Here is a 16,833-nt window from a genome sequence, read left to right on the forward strand (position 1 = left end):
ATGGCTTAAAAGCGATTTTGGCTTAAAAACATTAAAATAGTCAATCCAAACGGGCTCTTATTCACCAACCCAACAATCATACTAGTATTAGGGAATAACAAGCGCCTCAATTTGATTGTATAACTTCTTTTGAGAAAATTAACATAGAATAGCCGCCCCGACAATAATAGCCAGTTAATATACAAATTTTATATAGTATAAGTATATTCTTTTTATATATATTTAGCTAGCAGATGTAATTACTTTGGCTGACCGGACAAATATGTCAAAAGCTCAACTTTTTTTGAGGGGCCCAACCCCTCCCCCCCCCCCCCTTTTTTTTCTGGACAAACCCCGGTACAGATTACCATTCTTCATTTCTTCGCAATCGAGAAAATTACTCGCAAATTAATGTTGTCTGATACTGCATGTAATAAGGGAATGCCGACTTTCCTTCTAGTTAACGTACGACTCAAATCTCAAATGAAAGTGAACTTCTGCACAAATAAAAAGTGATAAAGCAACCATTCTAAAATAAATAAAATATAATGTTAACTGAGAGATGTAGTTAAGTCAATTTAACATTGATTATATGGGAGAATTGAAATAGACACAAGGTGAAAGATGGGTATTCTATCTTTTGATTTTGTCTTTACATTGGAGCAGCTAATACCATGAGACTTCTTTCTCAAAAATTGCTTGTGAAGAAAGCAACAAAAATTGGTAACGCTATAGAATTTGGTACCTCTAAAAGTCTATTTTACTTAAACTTGACTGGTGACTTGTTTGTTTCACCAACCAGCTAACATATACTAGAATTAATGGACAAGTACCTTAATTTGATAGTACAACTTTTCCTCCAACTTTTGCTTTCGACAAATCTTGTCCTACATGTGCAGTACCATATTTTCATCCGAGAAAAAGACCTGAAAAGGTTGTTTGGTACTGCATGCAATTTGGAAATGCCGACTTTTTTTTTCTTTTCAAGTTAGCGTACAACTCCAATCTAAATTGAAAGTGAATTGCATAATAAAGTGATAAAACTACCATTTGATATAAGTAGGGGGTGGGGGTGGGGGTGGGGGTGGGGAGCTTATGTTTTTGTCATATGAAAGTGTAAGTAACAAATGAAATCCTTAGTTGTTGTCCTACATAAGGGGGTGGGGGTGGGGAGCTTATGTTTTTGTCATATGAAAGTGTAAGTAACAAATGAAATCCTTAGTTGTTGTCCTACATAAGTGTGATAACACATTGAATCCTAAGTTTTTGTCATACGTAAGCGCAAGTAACAAATTAAACAATTCCTACCCCCAACCCCCAAAGAAAAAATTAACAATTAGATTAAAAATAATGGAGATGCGGGGGATCGAACCCCGTGCCTCTCGCATGCAAAGCGAGCGCTCTACCATTTGAGCTACATCCCCATTGTGTCAATCAGCTATAATTATAAACTAAAGCTGAATGTACATGGGCCAAATTGATGGATTTATGGGTCCAGAATACATTTGTGATTAAGGCCCTTTAGGCAAAACATTTCCTAACTTTATCGAGAAATTGGCATCATGTGACAACATATAATATGAATTGACAAATTTTTAATCTTAGATTATGTTTGGCAAAGACAGTCCAAAAAAATTTGGCATTGTATAGCAAAATTCTAGAAAATCCTGCTTCCTTATTTATTCTCTCCCATGACTCAATTACATCTAGTTTCCGCATGAAAAAAAGCACCAAACGCTAACCTCCTTCGCCAACTGCAATTTCAAAAACACTCACCGACTCATCACTTTTTTGCTATGAAGTTGAGATTTATTATCGAGAAGATAAATCTGCAAACAAACAAAATGCAGATTTTCTTTTTTTTTTTAATTAAAAGATGCAGATATATACTTACACGTATATGCACATGTATCATGCATTTGGGGTCAATCATTTTTGATGGGTGGATTCATCCTTATTTTTTGTCCTTCGCTTTTTTCTTTTGTCTTTTGATTGAAAAAATTGGTCTTAATTCTCATCTTGTATATTAATGTATTTCTACCATCTATATTTGAGTGTACCAATAAGAAATTATATGTTATACACTGAAATATACAAAGAAGAAAAATAAATTTTTGATATACAAAAAAAAAATTAAATTTTTGTTATACACAAAATAAGAAAAATAAAGCTGTAATATACATTTTGGTATACATATTATTTGATGTGTTATACATTGTGATATACAAATAATATAATTAATTTTTATTATACACTTGGATAAGCATTGACATAGAGACAATAATAAATTTTAAACAACTATATTTTATAATTTCTTATTTTAGATATACAAAGAAGAAAAATAAAATTTTAATATACATAAAAAAGAAATAAAATTATGATACATGTTATGAAATAAAAGCAATTTAGTAAAACATGAACAAGAAATAAAAGCAATTTAGTAAAACATGAACAAGAAATAGAGATAGAGAGAAGGAAGAGATAATCTTCTTCAATTGTGTGTATTTTTCTATCTATTACAAGGCTTTTATATAGGCATGAAAAGTGAAGAAAATATGTCATGGAATATGTCATTGAACATAGAAAATATGTCATTGAATATGTCATTAACCATTTGAGAGAAAGATCATGGAGGAAGAGTAGACATCCACCATATTTTGATTTTTATCATAACACTCCTCCTTGGATGTCCATAAATAATGTGCCTCGTTAAAATCTTATTAGGAAAAAACTCTATGGGAAAAAAATCCTAATGAAGGAAAAAGAGTACACATATTTAGAAATACGCTTTTTGGTTGCCTCGTTAAAAATCTTGCAGGGAAAACCCAATGGGACAAAACCTTGTAAGGGAAAAAGAGTACAACGCGTATTAACTCCCCCTGATGAGATCATTAGTTCACATCGTTGAGCCTTCGTATCCCAATCTTGTACACTAGTTTCTTGAAGGTTGACGCCGATAGATATTTGGTGAACAAATCAGTCATATTATCACTTGAACGGATCCGTTGCACATTAATATCACCATTCTTTTGAAGATCATGTGTGAACAATAATTTAGGTGAAATGTGCTTTGTCCTAACTCCTTTATGAATCCTCCCTTTAATTGGGCTATGCATGTTGTATTTTCTTCATACAAAACTATGGGTAGTTTATCACACTTCAAACCACATTTGTCTCGAATAAGATGTATAGTAGACCTCAACCATACACATTCTCGACTTGCTTCATGAATAGCAATTATCTCAGCATGATTAAAAGAAGTAGCCACGATTGATTGCTTAGTCGATCGCCAAGATATGACAGTGCCACACATGTAAACACATAACATGTTTGAGATCAAGCCTTGTGTGTGTCAGATAAATACCCCACATCGACATAACCAACAAGATCGGTATTGCAATCATTGCCATAAAATAAGCCCACACCGGTAATCCCCCTTAGATAACACAATATGTGCTTGATTTCATTCCAATTTCTCCTTGAACGGAGCTATATCTTGCTAAGACATTAACTGAAAAAGTTATGTCATGCCTTGTAGTGTTAGCAAGATATATTAGCGCACCAATTGCATTAAGATATGGTACTTTAGGACCAAAAAGCTCTTCATTATTTCCATGAGGTCAGAGTGGATCTTTATTTATATCGAGTAATCTCACAACCATCGGGGTACTAAATGGATGTGTTTTATCCACATAAAAGCTCTTTAAAATCTTTTTAGTGTATGCTGATTGAAGGACAAAAATTCCATCTTTCATATATTCAATTTGTAGACCAAGACAAAATTTTGTCTTTCCAAGATCTTTCATTTCAAATTCTTTCTTTAAACAGTCTACTGCTTTAGGAAGCTCTCCGGGAGTTCTAATGATATTTGAATCATCAACATACATGGCGATTATAACAAATTCAAATCCATATCCTTTTATAAGGACACAAGGACAAATTGAATTATTCTTATACCCTTCTTTCAACAAGTATTCTCTCGGGCGATTATACCACATGGGCCCTGATTGTTTTAATCCATATAAAGATTTTTGAAGCTTTATTTAATAAATTTCTTGGAAACCATAATATGCTCCAAGACAATTTAAATCTTTCAATGATATCCACTATACGCATATCAAGTTTTTCATATATTGCCAGATTAAAACCTGAAGTGACTATATCCACTATAAGAGAACATGTCTCCATATAATCAATGTGAGGATATTTACTAATTTTCTTGTGCCACAAGTCGTCTTTATGTCTATCGACTTGAACCTTTCGCACAAGAACACATTTATACCTCAATTGACTTTATACTTTCAGGTGTTGGACTATCCGTCCAACTTCACATTTTTCAAGTGAAGTCAATTTCATTGCGTATTTTTTATTTGGCCAATCTTTTATCCGTCCAAATTTCATGACAGATTTGATCTCAAGATCCTCGTCAATATTAATATTATTGAGCGCTACATTATGTTAACAGTATCGTCGACAATCATTTATATCGGTTCAATTATTACACAATAAAGACATAAATTATTGAGATCTCTTTATCTCATTATTTTCAGGTACCTGAGCCTCTCACATGAGGTCTTACGAAGTGTTATGTCGTGGTGCTCTTCTAGAGCACTTGCCTCCTTATTATGATAATTTTGCCCCTCTCCTTCTTCAAGGAGTTTTATCTTTGGAACTGATTGGTCTGTTACGCTTCATGCGTGTCATAGACTCTGTCCCTCATGGACTTTATTCTATTTGGAGCATTAACAGCTGAAATATGACATTTAGCTTTGGGTCAGCAAATGCGTCTGGCAATAATTTATAAATTAATTATCACTTGAACTTCAAGTTCATATTTTCTTGTACGAGGATCTATGTGTATTCATAATAATTCATTTCACGTATCACTTTCTCAGCTATCCATTTTCTCCCCCTAATATTGGGATCACAAACACATTTCCCAACCTTCTTTGGGAACTCATCTTTGTGCATTGTGGTGGCATAATTAAATCATATAGCACATTCATATTTCTATATAGAAATTATTTGGTTCCTGACCCTGAACCGATTGTGATAGAGAGAAATTTTCATAACTTGGCTAGATGCGTACAAGTGCTGGTGTATATTAAATAATACATCTCATACCACATTTCATTTTTGGGAGTTTTGTTCTGATAACTAATGATTTAGCTATAATTGGAGGCATACAATTTCCGCTAAACCAACTTAGATTTAAACTAGTATTATCAAGATAAATCATCATAATTAATATTCTGGAATTGTGCTCTAATAATTTGAGCAAGCAATCTTGCAAAAACCAAACTGCAAGTTGATAACAAATGCACATGTGACCATAAAATAGTTACATCTATTAAAATCATATAATAGTAAACGGTCCACATGACAGGTGACTGAGCCCATATATATATCACTTTTTATTCCTTCCAGAAATCAAGGGATTCAATCCCAACCTTTAACTGGTATATCATGAGAATAAGCAGCACAAGAGAATTCTTGAAGAATCTTCTAATCTTCAATATATATCAATGTAATTCTTAATTAATTTTTCGCATCATAATCGAACCGAGATGGTCAACCGGTCATGCCAATTAATATTTGTTTTAGTAAACCTCTAGTTTACTTGTGACATATGATTACAGCATCATGCTTATATTTGTGTAGTACAAATTGAAAGAAAATCGGGTAACCTTTCATATTTACCAGGTATGATTATAGAAATATGAAGATATTCAATTTTTCTTTCATTTATAGTCTCAATATGCCAATCATTTTGACTTATATATTTGAAACTCAAAAAGTTTCTTTTGAGACTTTACAATATCAATGTCATGAATAAATTTATTCATCTGGGTAGTAACAAATTAGTTTTTCCGGAGTTCTTAACAACTTTTATACTACAAGATCTTTTATCATACCATTCATATAGTAAATGTCTCCTTCACGGATAAAATTATATCATAATAAATTGTCATGACCAAAATCATCATAAGCAAAATCATTTCTTGCTTTAACTTTGGCTTTAATAACTTTTATAAGGCATGACAAAATAATATTTGGTGTATCACATGTACGCGACCAATGACATATTCATGTAACCACACAATAATATTTATTCTCTTTATTTTACTCAAACCTCCCTTAAAGGTGAGTTGTGTGGTATTCATATAATCATGAATTGCATGTCTTTATTCATTGCTTTTATCACATATTGCCACATTCAACTTTAGTAATGGGTTTGCATTCTCAATGCTTATCATAAGTCACATTCTCTTCAAGGAATAGATCATAATCAGTGACGTGCTTTATTATTTTTGAAGGACTATTTTGAGAACCCTTATTGTTCTTCTTTTATAATCATAGTGATGGTTATTATTATTATTTTGATATTTGGAACGCCCACGTTCATTGTTCAACCACTTGTCTTCATTGAAGCTTATTATGCATTGTTATCACATTCACTTCAAGAATGGAGCAAATCAAGTGGGACAATTTTCATGCCTTTTCATGAAAAATATATTATTTTTCTTTAGTCATCATTATATCATCAATATGGTACATTGTGACTCAAACCCAATGTCTTACCAATATAAAGGCATGTTAGGCCATAATAAATTGGGACTCAAACCCAACTTTTATCATTATGGAGCATCAGGACTTGATCCCGATGTCTATTCCTCATTTAATGGCATAATAGGCTAAACAATATTGAGATTCATTCTCAAGCCTTAATTTCAATCACATAACCAAAAAAGTTATACACAACTAATTTGCAACTTAGCAAATCAAATTTGCTTTCTTAAATAAGTGTACAAATCTCAAATCAGCCTAAAGCTTTATTAATTATTTGTAGCATCTATATGAAATACAATCGTTTATAGTCAGAATATTTTTTCTAAATTCTATTAGAATTTAAAAGGATCATAAAATCATTGTCATAATATTTATGGAGTCTCTCTCAAAAATATTGTTGTTTTCGGGGTATACCCTGCCTATTGGATTTGATTTAACGCCATGACTTTCCTTCACTCAATTCAACTAAGAAATTAGTGAATAAATTTATCAAAAGTACACCATATAGGTAACAACACATATATAGTACTAATACATAAATTCAGCATTTATATTACCTGAAAAGTGACATTATAGGTAACAACTTACCAGTTGTAGCTTGTGCATCATTCATATAAAATACTTAAAAATGGTAAGTCAGTAGCAAACATCAAGTAGGTCATGGATACTCAAAAATACCTCTTCTAGTAGTCATACTAATCATTGTTTGCTTTCAAATGATACGACCATAAATTATGAAGTATACTTTCTCAATAGCTGGTTTGTTTTCCAAACTTCAAAGAAGTAATTAATCAACCTAGATAAAGATGTGAAGTATTTCTTGTTTTCTTCAAGATGATTTATGCTTTTAATCAGTATGACCAATTTTATTTTATTTTTTATTCCTTTTTTTTTGGTACTATATGCAAGTGTAAAAATTCAAAAGAAAATGTTAAAAGCGGCAGGACAGATTGAAGATAATTAACACATAAATATGCATAAGACAATTTATATAAAATATCCTTGGTTACCATGACATGCATCATATCAACAATTAACTGCTACTATGATTTTCACATATAGAACTTCGAAAATTTTATTCCATTCATGTGATATAAAAGATGTAATATTAATATGTGCTTATGCAATACAAGTGTAGTACGAAGTTGTGTGCATATGAGATTTTAAAGGAATGACAAGTATAAGATAATCATACCTTCTTACATTTCATTACTTACCATATGTAGTTTCTCTTTACATTTAATCATGTGATGATATGTATGGCTTCTAATTGTAATCTTTCTGGATGTAGGAAATTTTTTCTAGATATATATATACAATTAGTTAGAGACTCGTGCTGATAACGTATTATGAAATAAAAGTAATTTAGTAAAACATGAACAAGAAATAAAAGCAATTTAGTAAAACATGAACAAGAAATAGAGATAGAGAGAAGGAAGAGATTTTCTTCTTCAATTGTGTGTATTTTCCTATCTATTACAAGGCCTTTATATAGGCATGAAAAGTGAAGAAAATATGTCATGGAATATGTCATTGAACATAGAAAATATGTCATTGAATATGTCATTAACCATTTGAGAGAAAGATCATGGAGGAAGAGTAGACATCCACCATATTTTGATTTTTATCATAACAATACACATATTATTGTGATATACATTTATTGGTTACCTAGTGCCAATATCTATAGTTAGGGCTTTTTACTGCTAATTATAGAGCCGTAAAAATGAAGCCCAACCCAGCCCGCTACTTGGGTAGGGTTGGGCTAGAATTTTGGAGCTCATTTAAAACTGAGGCTTATAAGCCCGGCCCAGGTCAGCCGGCTGACCCTTGATGCTTGAGCGAGGATGGGCCTGGGCCAGCCCGTAGGCCAAAAATTATTTAAATTCAAATTAATTAACTATTAAATATTTTTAAAAAGTAAAAACTAAAAAAACTATTAACTATAATCCCCATTCCCCAACCCTAGTTTGCTCATTTTCTATATCAACTTGACATGCATGTAATATGACAAAATAATTTTTTCTTTTGCTTAATTAATAACGAACTCAAAAAGTTTTAGGTGGCCAATGATAATCTTTTTTCAAAGAAAATATTAATTTAAGTGGTCAACGATCAGTTCGGATTACTTTAATGTATTATTAATATTTAAACTTCTCTTCAGTATAGAAAAAGATCAATTTTAAACACAAAAAAAAAAATTGACCACTAACAAATTTCAGGAATTTTAAAAATTTTATGGACTATAATGATGAAATCAGTAGATGATGTTAATCCTAAATTAAAAAACCTCAGCATATAAACTTATTGAAGCAATCCATGAATCCGAGGAAAATGAAAGAAAAACATTAAGAAAATATTCTTGTGACTTTAAAAAAGAAGAGCTAGAGATATAAAGAATTTACATTTCAATTGTGAGATTCTTCGTCAAATATCAAGCTTTTTGTACGCTCTAAGCAAACAAAAGTTGTTTACATGATTAATCAACTATGTCACCAAAAAATATTTAAGGATTTAAAGATACTCTTTTTTCTAAAAAAAAAAAATTGAGTGCCGACCCGCCCTAGCCCGCGGCCCTCTTAGGACTGGGTTGGGCTGGCCATTTTAAGGCCCATTCATATGGCGGGTCGGTTCGTCCTAACCCACCAAATTTAAAAACCCACGAGGCTTGGGTTGGGCTGGTCCGTTTTGACTTCTCTAGCTAATTATATGGGTAAGTTGTTACACCATGCCAAAAAATCCCAACTTTATCGAGTTGCAAATATATAAAAAAGGATCAATCATGTCATCTTCATCAATATCAAAATGTGTTATCTTTTGCTAAAATGTAGGGTTGCTTATCGGGCGGATTGAGCGATTATTTACTCTTAACGGTTTGGCTTAACGATTATCGGCTTTTAAATGTATTAGTCCGTTAGCCACCCGATAAGATATCAGGAGGATTGGTATCGGTTTAGCTCTTATCGGGCGGTTTATCGGCCTAATATACATATTCACTAAATTGTATTTTCCTTGTTGGACATGAAATAGCTGAACTAATTATAGAGCATGAATCGGAAGCAATGTAGAGGTAAGTTTAACACCATAAAAGCAATTGAGAACATTGTTTCTTATTCTGCTTTTAACATTTATTAATGTCGATGAAACACCTTCAAAAGCGGAACGAGACAGAAGAAAGCTAAGTAGCAGTTGGCCTTTTATTACAAAAGTAAAACCAACTAGAACTAGGTATTGTCGTACTGATTACTGAAGTCATTCAAATCTCAAATTCAAATGTTTATCCAGCAGAAAAGGTTCATTACCACTAGAAGAGAAAAAGGGAAACAAATCCAGCATAGTAAATTAGTAAGTATAGCTGCATCTCATATCATAGCAGCCCTTAAAACCCTTGATCAATCAAAACATTAACTATTTGCAAAGATAGCACTGACTATACACATTTGCAAGATTGTCAGTACCTAACTTCTTGTGCATCCAGTCAATGATATCCTGAGCAATTTCTTCACGCTCGGGCTCAAACAAAAGGTCATGCAAGAACCCATCATAAAGTTTAATGTCCTTGAACTCAGAAACGACCTCATTATACAGATCTTGAGAAGCCAACGGATCAGTGACTCTATCAGCAGTTCCATGGAGGACTAGAGGATCAGAATACTTGGCCACCAGTGCTGCAGGAGCCCTTGAAACAAGAATCTCCCTCTTGTGAGAACCTTTGAACTGGTACCTAGGTGCAACCAATGAAAAAATTGGTGCCACGGCCAGATGGGATAATGTTGATTTTGATGGGAATCATAAGTAATAGTACTTGGATAAGAACTTAAGAAGATAAGAAGCCGCGACTCACGAGAGAGAGAGAGACGAGACGGCGAGAGGGAGACCTGTGGCAGGTGGAAGTCGACGACGACAAGGACTGTTGGTCGGTGGGCGGTGGCTGCTGGTTATGGTTTAGGCATTAGGGTTTCTCTGGAATTAGGAATTAGGAATGGGTTAGACTTTAGAGACAGAACAAAGAGAGACGAGTTTGTTTTTGTTATTCAAGTTCAAGGGTTTTAGTTTTTTTATATTTAATATATATAAATAAAAATAAATTATATATATTTATATTTATATTCTTAATGGGTTAACGGATTATTCGTTAAGAAAATTGAATAATCCGTCCCCAAACCGATAAGCTGTTAATAAAAAAAATTCAATCAGTCCCCCGTCCGTTAAGCCGTTACCAGTAAGCCATTAAACTTCGGTACGGTTCGATTTTCGGTTTCGGATCAGTTTTGAACACCCCTACTAATATGGGACTTTTATTTTTAGGGAAATGATACCGTATGATCACTCTCAAAATAATAATCAAAAAATAATTTTATTTATTATATATATACATTTGTATATTATATATAAAAATTATACAAATTTTATATACTTTTTTGACTGTTAAATATAAATATATTTTGATACGAGCTAAAAGTGATAATATCCTTTATGTTTTGTCAGTCATGGTCTTTATTGGACCAGTTCCCAAATCAAAGGCCCACTACGCATAGAAGAAGATGTTTGGGCCAAGTATTCTCTCAGATAATAGTTTATCCAGTCCACTCTATTTGGCATTTGGATATAGCTAGAGCCTAGAAGACACTCGGAACTTCCAGAATGTTCAATAATGCAGATATTAGATAATTTGGTATGATTCTTTTTTTTTTTCTTTACATAGTACAATTTTATGATGACTACCTCTTGTTGGTTTAAGCCTCCACATGGGATTTGAAAATGCCATATTGATGTAATTGTCTTTCTTACTTCGAGCTTAGTCGAGTAAGGGTTGTTGTGCATGATTCAGCGAGTCAGTTTGTAGCTGCAGCTTCTTCAATTTTTTGAGGTTGTATCAATTCTAGGCATGCTGCAATTATGAGTTTACGGAGTTCATTTGAAGTGATTTAAGGGAATTGTCGTTTCTTGTTAAGGAAAAATCTGAATATTTTTTTGGTTTGGGTTAAGAGACAAGCAAATCTAGTTCATTGCTTGACAAGAGTTGTCAAGAAATTATGCTTGTCCTTTCAATTGGGAGTATACTCCTAGTTGTATTGTAAATTTATCGGCTGCTGATTCAACCTAATAAAAATCTTTGTTTGAGTTATAAAAAAAAAAAAAAAGAATAGACACATATAATTACAAAATTGTATTTTTCTTTTTATATTTTTCCTAACTACCAACATTGTAAAGCAATGGGAATGGACTATGATATTTTTTTAAGCCCATTTAAAGCTGATTTTTTTTAGCTTAGCTCTAGTCAATTCGCTGGCCTCAAGGTTTACTCAATCCACAAATTTTCTGCAATAATGGTATAGCACATGTAATAGATTCACATGATTCAAAGGAGTAAACCAATAATTGTTACTTTGTAGAAGATAATTAGGGCTACTAACGTATGACATGGGTTCTCCAACCCGAAAGGACAGTCTAGTGCATAAGGCATCTCGTATTCATCAGGGTCCGGAGAAGGACCGTACCTCAAGAGTTGTGATGTAGACATCTTAACCTAATGCAAGCATTAATGACTACTTTCTACGACTTGAACCCATGACCTATAAGTCACACAAAGACAATTTTATCATTGCTCCAACATACAAAAACATGGCCAAATTTAATAGATTTCTATGTATAAATTCGTACTCTGTGTCGAAAATTATGAGTCACTTAAACCCGTCGCTCCTGTCGACATGGGCTGTCCAACTGCTGTCGTTATTTGTCAGCCAAACAGTTGTAAGAACAACTTTGAATACTTATACGAGGTATCCGTGAAACCTTAATTAATAACAAGGGTTTTCCCTACCTTTTCTCATTTTACAACGTACATCATTAAGAAAAGAATCTTCAGTTATGGCCTCATATTTTTTTACGTGTAATTACAAAACTGTCGGTTGATTTCAATTAATTATTTTTGCTCCATTTTGCCTATTACTTGTAACAAGTTTGACTAATTGCTTTCCGTTTACACCTCAAAAAGAAAATATACACTCATCCAAGAAACGTGATGTAGACAATCCACCCTAATATATGCATTAATGATTGGTTCTATCGTTCAGGTGAACCATTTTGCCTCAAGTTGGCTTTAAAAGTTTACTGTGTGGAGAGGGCACCACAAGTACGAAAAAGCCAAGGAATGAGAATATTTTTTATAAAATATCAAGGGTGGAAAATGTATGGGTCAAAATTAGATAAAAGAAATTCAGCACGCGGAGAAATAAGGTCGGGGTCGGACAGACATAAGGCCGAGGCCAGACAGGCCTAAGTCGGACAGTCATCAATAAGGCCGAGGTCGGACAGTCATCAATAGCCGAGGTCGGACAGGCTGAGGTTAGACAACGATGAAATAGCTGGTTTGCTATGGAATCCTCAAAGGGAATATTCTGAATATTCCCTCTAATTGTACTTTTTTAGGATTTTCTATGGATACCCCTTATAAATAGGAATGGAGGACTCCCCACATGGGGCTCTCTCTCTCTCCCTCTCCCTCTTTCTAGAAAATATGTAAACATACCTCTCCAAAGAGATGAGAGGATCTGTGATCCCATACCTTTATCAGATCCAAAAAGGATCCTAAGGTTCTTGTATTTGTCTATCATTCATCTTTATTAAATGAAGGAAGATCTATCCCACTCAAGATCGCGTGAATCTTTTCCTTTATTCATATTTTATTGCCACTTGATGTACTTAATGCATCTTTCTTTATGCTATTAAATCTGGCCATAATCGCCGTCAACACTTATATTCGGCTATGTTTTTTAATTTGTATTATTCATCTCGGATCTAGAGTTAATTATCCTTAACTAGGATTAACCCCTTCATCTTCTTTGATTGATTTGTTCAAAAAGGTTGTAATATCTTTTGAGTCAAACAATTTGGCGCCGTCTGTGGGGATTTTCTAGTTAAAATTTTAGTTTCCTCTAGTTCTAGAATTCAATTCCAGTTCCACGTTCTGTTCATGGTAGATATTTCCTAGTACGACTGTCTACCATAACATGGAAAGACGAAATAACTTTCTTAAACTCTCTTTCGCTTCTTCTGCTTCAAATTTTTAATATACTATCCATATAAGAGAATATTCGTACAACTTCTGTGTTCTTTAAATGCCAAATCAAAGGCGTTTCTTATTATTGGATAAATTTGATTATATATTTCAACTGTAGAAGAAGATAAGTTGAAATTAATTCAAGTTGAAGTAGCAATAGCAGTAGTAATGTCGATGGAGAAACTGATAGCGAACGCGCCGGCGTCGGCAATATCATCGATGCATCCGCTTCGTTACTACGCCGAGCCGGCGACGACCTTTGAGGAATTGCCCAATGCGACTATCATTGCGGTTTCAAGAGCAGATGCTAGTGATATAAGCCCTTTGCTTTTGTCATACACAATTGAAGTCCAGTACAAGCAGCCACAACATGGGGAAAGGTAAATAGAAGCTGAACAGGGAAATAGTACCACAATAGCGTGGATCTGCAAGAAGGCGCACAAAAGAGATATGGTCATCTAGTACCCTCTTCTTCCCCAACTGTTCCTCTATCAGAAAATATGCTATCTTTACAACAAAAAACTTTACTAAAGCGGACAGCCACACCAAAATTGGTAGCGACCACTGAAAGCATAACCGGAGAAGGGAATATGGTCACTCTTCTCCACTCGTCGACCGATCAAATCGAGGTAACAAATGCTTTTATTTTGTTTTAACTGCCTATTTCTCTAAATGGAATAGAAGCAGGAGCAATCCCCCAAGAAATGCATCATATTCTCCAATGCAAGCAAAATTAAGCAAACTGGGACTCCTCCAGGAAATGCATCATATTCCCCAATGCAAGCAAAATTAAGCAACTGGGACTCCCCCAGGAAATGCATCATATTCTCCAATGCAAGCAAAATTAAGCAAACTGGGACTCCCCTAGGAAATGCATCATATTTTCCAGCGCAAGCAAAATTAAGCAAATTGGGACTCCCACAGGGAACACCCTTTAAGGCCAAGGGCCTTCGCCAAAGAAGAAGAGTTCGACCTCGATCGAACGATGACGGGTTAACATTTTGATAAGCTCGAAATAACACCCTTTAAGGCCAAGGGCCTTCGCCAAAGAAGAAGAGTTCGACCTCGATCGAACGATGACGGGTTAACATTTTGATAAGCTCGAAATAACACCCTTTAAGGCCAAGGGCCTTCGCCAAAGAAGAAGAGTTCGACCTTGATCGAACGACGACAAGCTAACATTTTGATAAGTTCGAAATAACACCCTCTAAGGCCAAGGGCCTTCGCCAAAGAAGAAGAGTTCAACCTTGATCGAACGATTACATGTTAACATTTTGATAAGCTCGAAATAACACCCTTTAAGGCCAAAGGCCTTTGCCAAAGAAGAAGAGTTTGACCTTGATCGAACGACGACAAGCTAACATTTTGATAAGTTCAAAATAACACCCTCTAAGGCCAAGGGCCTTCGCCAAAGAAGAAGAGTTCGACCTTGATCGAACGATTACAGGTTAACATTTCGATAAGTTCGAAATAACACCCTCTAAGGCCAAGGGCCTTCTCCAAAGAAGAAGAGTTCAACCTCGGTCGAACGAAGACGGGTTAACGTTTCGATAAGCTCTAAATAACACCCTTTAAGGACAAGGGCCTTCGCCAAAGAAGAAGAGTTCGACTTCGATCGAAAGATGGCGGGTTAACATTTCAATAAGCTCAAAATAACACCCTTTAAGGACAAGGGCCTTCGCCAAAAAAGAAGACTTCGATCTCGATCGAACGACGACGGGTTAACATTTCGATAAGCTCGAAATAATACCCTTTAAAGACAAGGGCCTTCGCCAAAGAAGAAGAGTTCGACCTCGATCAAATGACGACGGGTTAACATTTCGATAAGCTCAAAATAACACCCTTTAAGGCCAAGGGCCTTCGCCAAAGAAGAAGAGTTCGACCTTGATCGAACGACAATAGGTTAACATTTAGATTGTCACACCTCTTTTTTACTTACACCCCGAGAGGGAGCATACGGATGTTTTTTCCAACTTAAAGTGACAATCGAAACGGGATTATTTGCATTAAAAATCAGAGTCGCCACTTGGGATAATTTATGGTGTCCCAAGTCACCGGTTTTAAATCCCGAATCGAGGAAGGTTGACTCTATTTACGGTCTGCGAACACAGAAATCCGGGTAGGATTTCTGTTATCCCGGGAGAAGGTGTTGGGCATTCCCGAGTTCCGTGGTTCTAGCACTGTCGCTTTGATCATACTTGGCTTGAACAAATTATCTAATTACTCATTTTAGAACCTATGTGCTTTCACCTCTTAACCACTTTTAAATTAAGAAAATTATCTTGAAAACGGGTCACGCGTACGTGTACCCATTTGCTTGGTGCGTCAAAAATCATGTCATGCGAACGTGTCCACAATTAATAACGTTTTATCATTATTAAAAAAAAGTTTGGTCGAAGTTGCGCGAACGCATACTCTGATATTGTTTTTAGGAATTGTAGTCATGTCACGCGAACGTGTCTATAACCGTGATAATAATTTTTTTTAAAAAGCACCTAAAAGCGTTTCTAAGGTCTATTTTTTCCAGGGCCATGATTTGTGATCCATTGTCTTTCAGAACATCTTCAGGTGTAGTCTTATTTATCCAAAATGTTGCAGTTACTCAGTTCGTTTTAATTACATGATACAATAAAACATAAAAATATATTTTTTAACATAATATTTCGACAAAACATAACTCACACAGTGAAATCTCAAATCCATAGGAGAAACAAAAACAAGGAAATGCAAAAGGAAGTGCATTATGGAGTCAACTTCACAAATCTGATATTGAAATCATTGGCACTCAACGTATTGATATGGAAATAATCTCATATTAGTATGTTAGATCCATTTATATAGTAGTTTCCAAAGCCACTGTACAATTCTATACTCTCATTCGAGCTAACAACACATTTCAATACTCTAAATCACACTCCCAATATCACGATGATTAACAAGTCTAAGATAGATCACAACACGAATTTGTGCAATGCATCTCGTGCTACAGTTCTTCAGAACTCAAAAGAAACCAGAATTTCAATCAAACACCTTAAACATACCCATTTCAGCTCCCAGTTTCATGACAATTGCTATTCGTATGGACACAATTTAATGAAAGCGTTTGAATTTCAAACTTGGCACACAAAACATGACTTAGTGCGAGCTTGGTCAAAATGACCCTAACACTTCTAGCAGACTGCTCATTTGAGAACTAAGGGGAATCAGGAAAGACAAACTCT

The 16,833-nt window shown here is 34.5% G+C and overlaps 1 protein-coding gene and 1 non-coding gene across 2 annotated transcripts; both read right to left on the reverse strand.

Moving 5' to 3' along the window:
* Positions 1 to 1,330: 1,330 nt before the first annotated feature.
* TRNAA-UGC (transfer RNA alanine (anticodon UGC)) lies at positions 1,331 to 1,403 on the reverse strand. Its single transcript has one exon. It is a non-coding gene; the product is annotated as a tRNA-Ala (tRNA).
* Positions 1,404 to 9,957: 8,554 nt separating this feature from the next.
* LOC104242408 (uncharacterized) lies at positions 9,958 to 10,780 on the reverse strand. Its single transcript, XM_009797454.1, has 2 exons — positions 10,770 to 10,780; positions 9,958 to 10,273 (listed from the first exon to the last, which is right to left on the reverse strand). Exons 1-2 carry the CDS (start codon positions 10,778 to 10,780, stop codon positions 9,958 to 9,960), a joined length of 327 nt encoding a protein of 108 aa, XP_009795756.1.
* Between the last annotated feature and the right edge of the window lie 6,053 nt (positions 10,781 to 16,833).

This window comes from Nicotiana sylvestris, chromosome 7, assembly GCF_000393655.2.
Source record: "Nicotiana sylvestris chromosome 7, ASM39365v2, whole genome shotgun sequence".
NCBI lineage: Eukaryota > Viridiplantae > Streptophyta > Magnoliopsida > Solanales > Solanaceae > Nicotiana > Nicotiana sylvestris.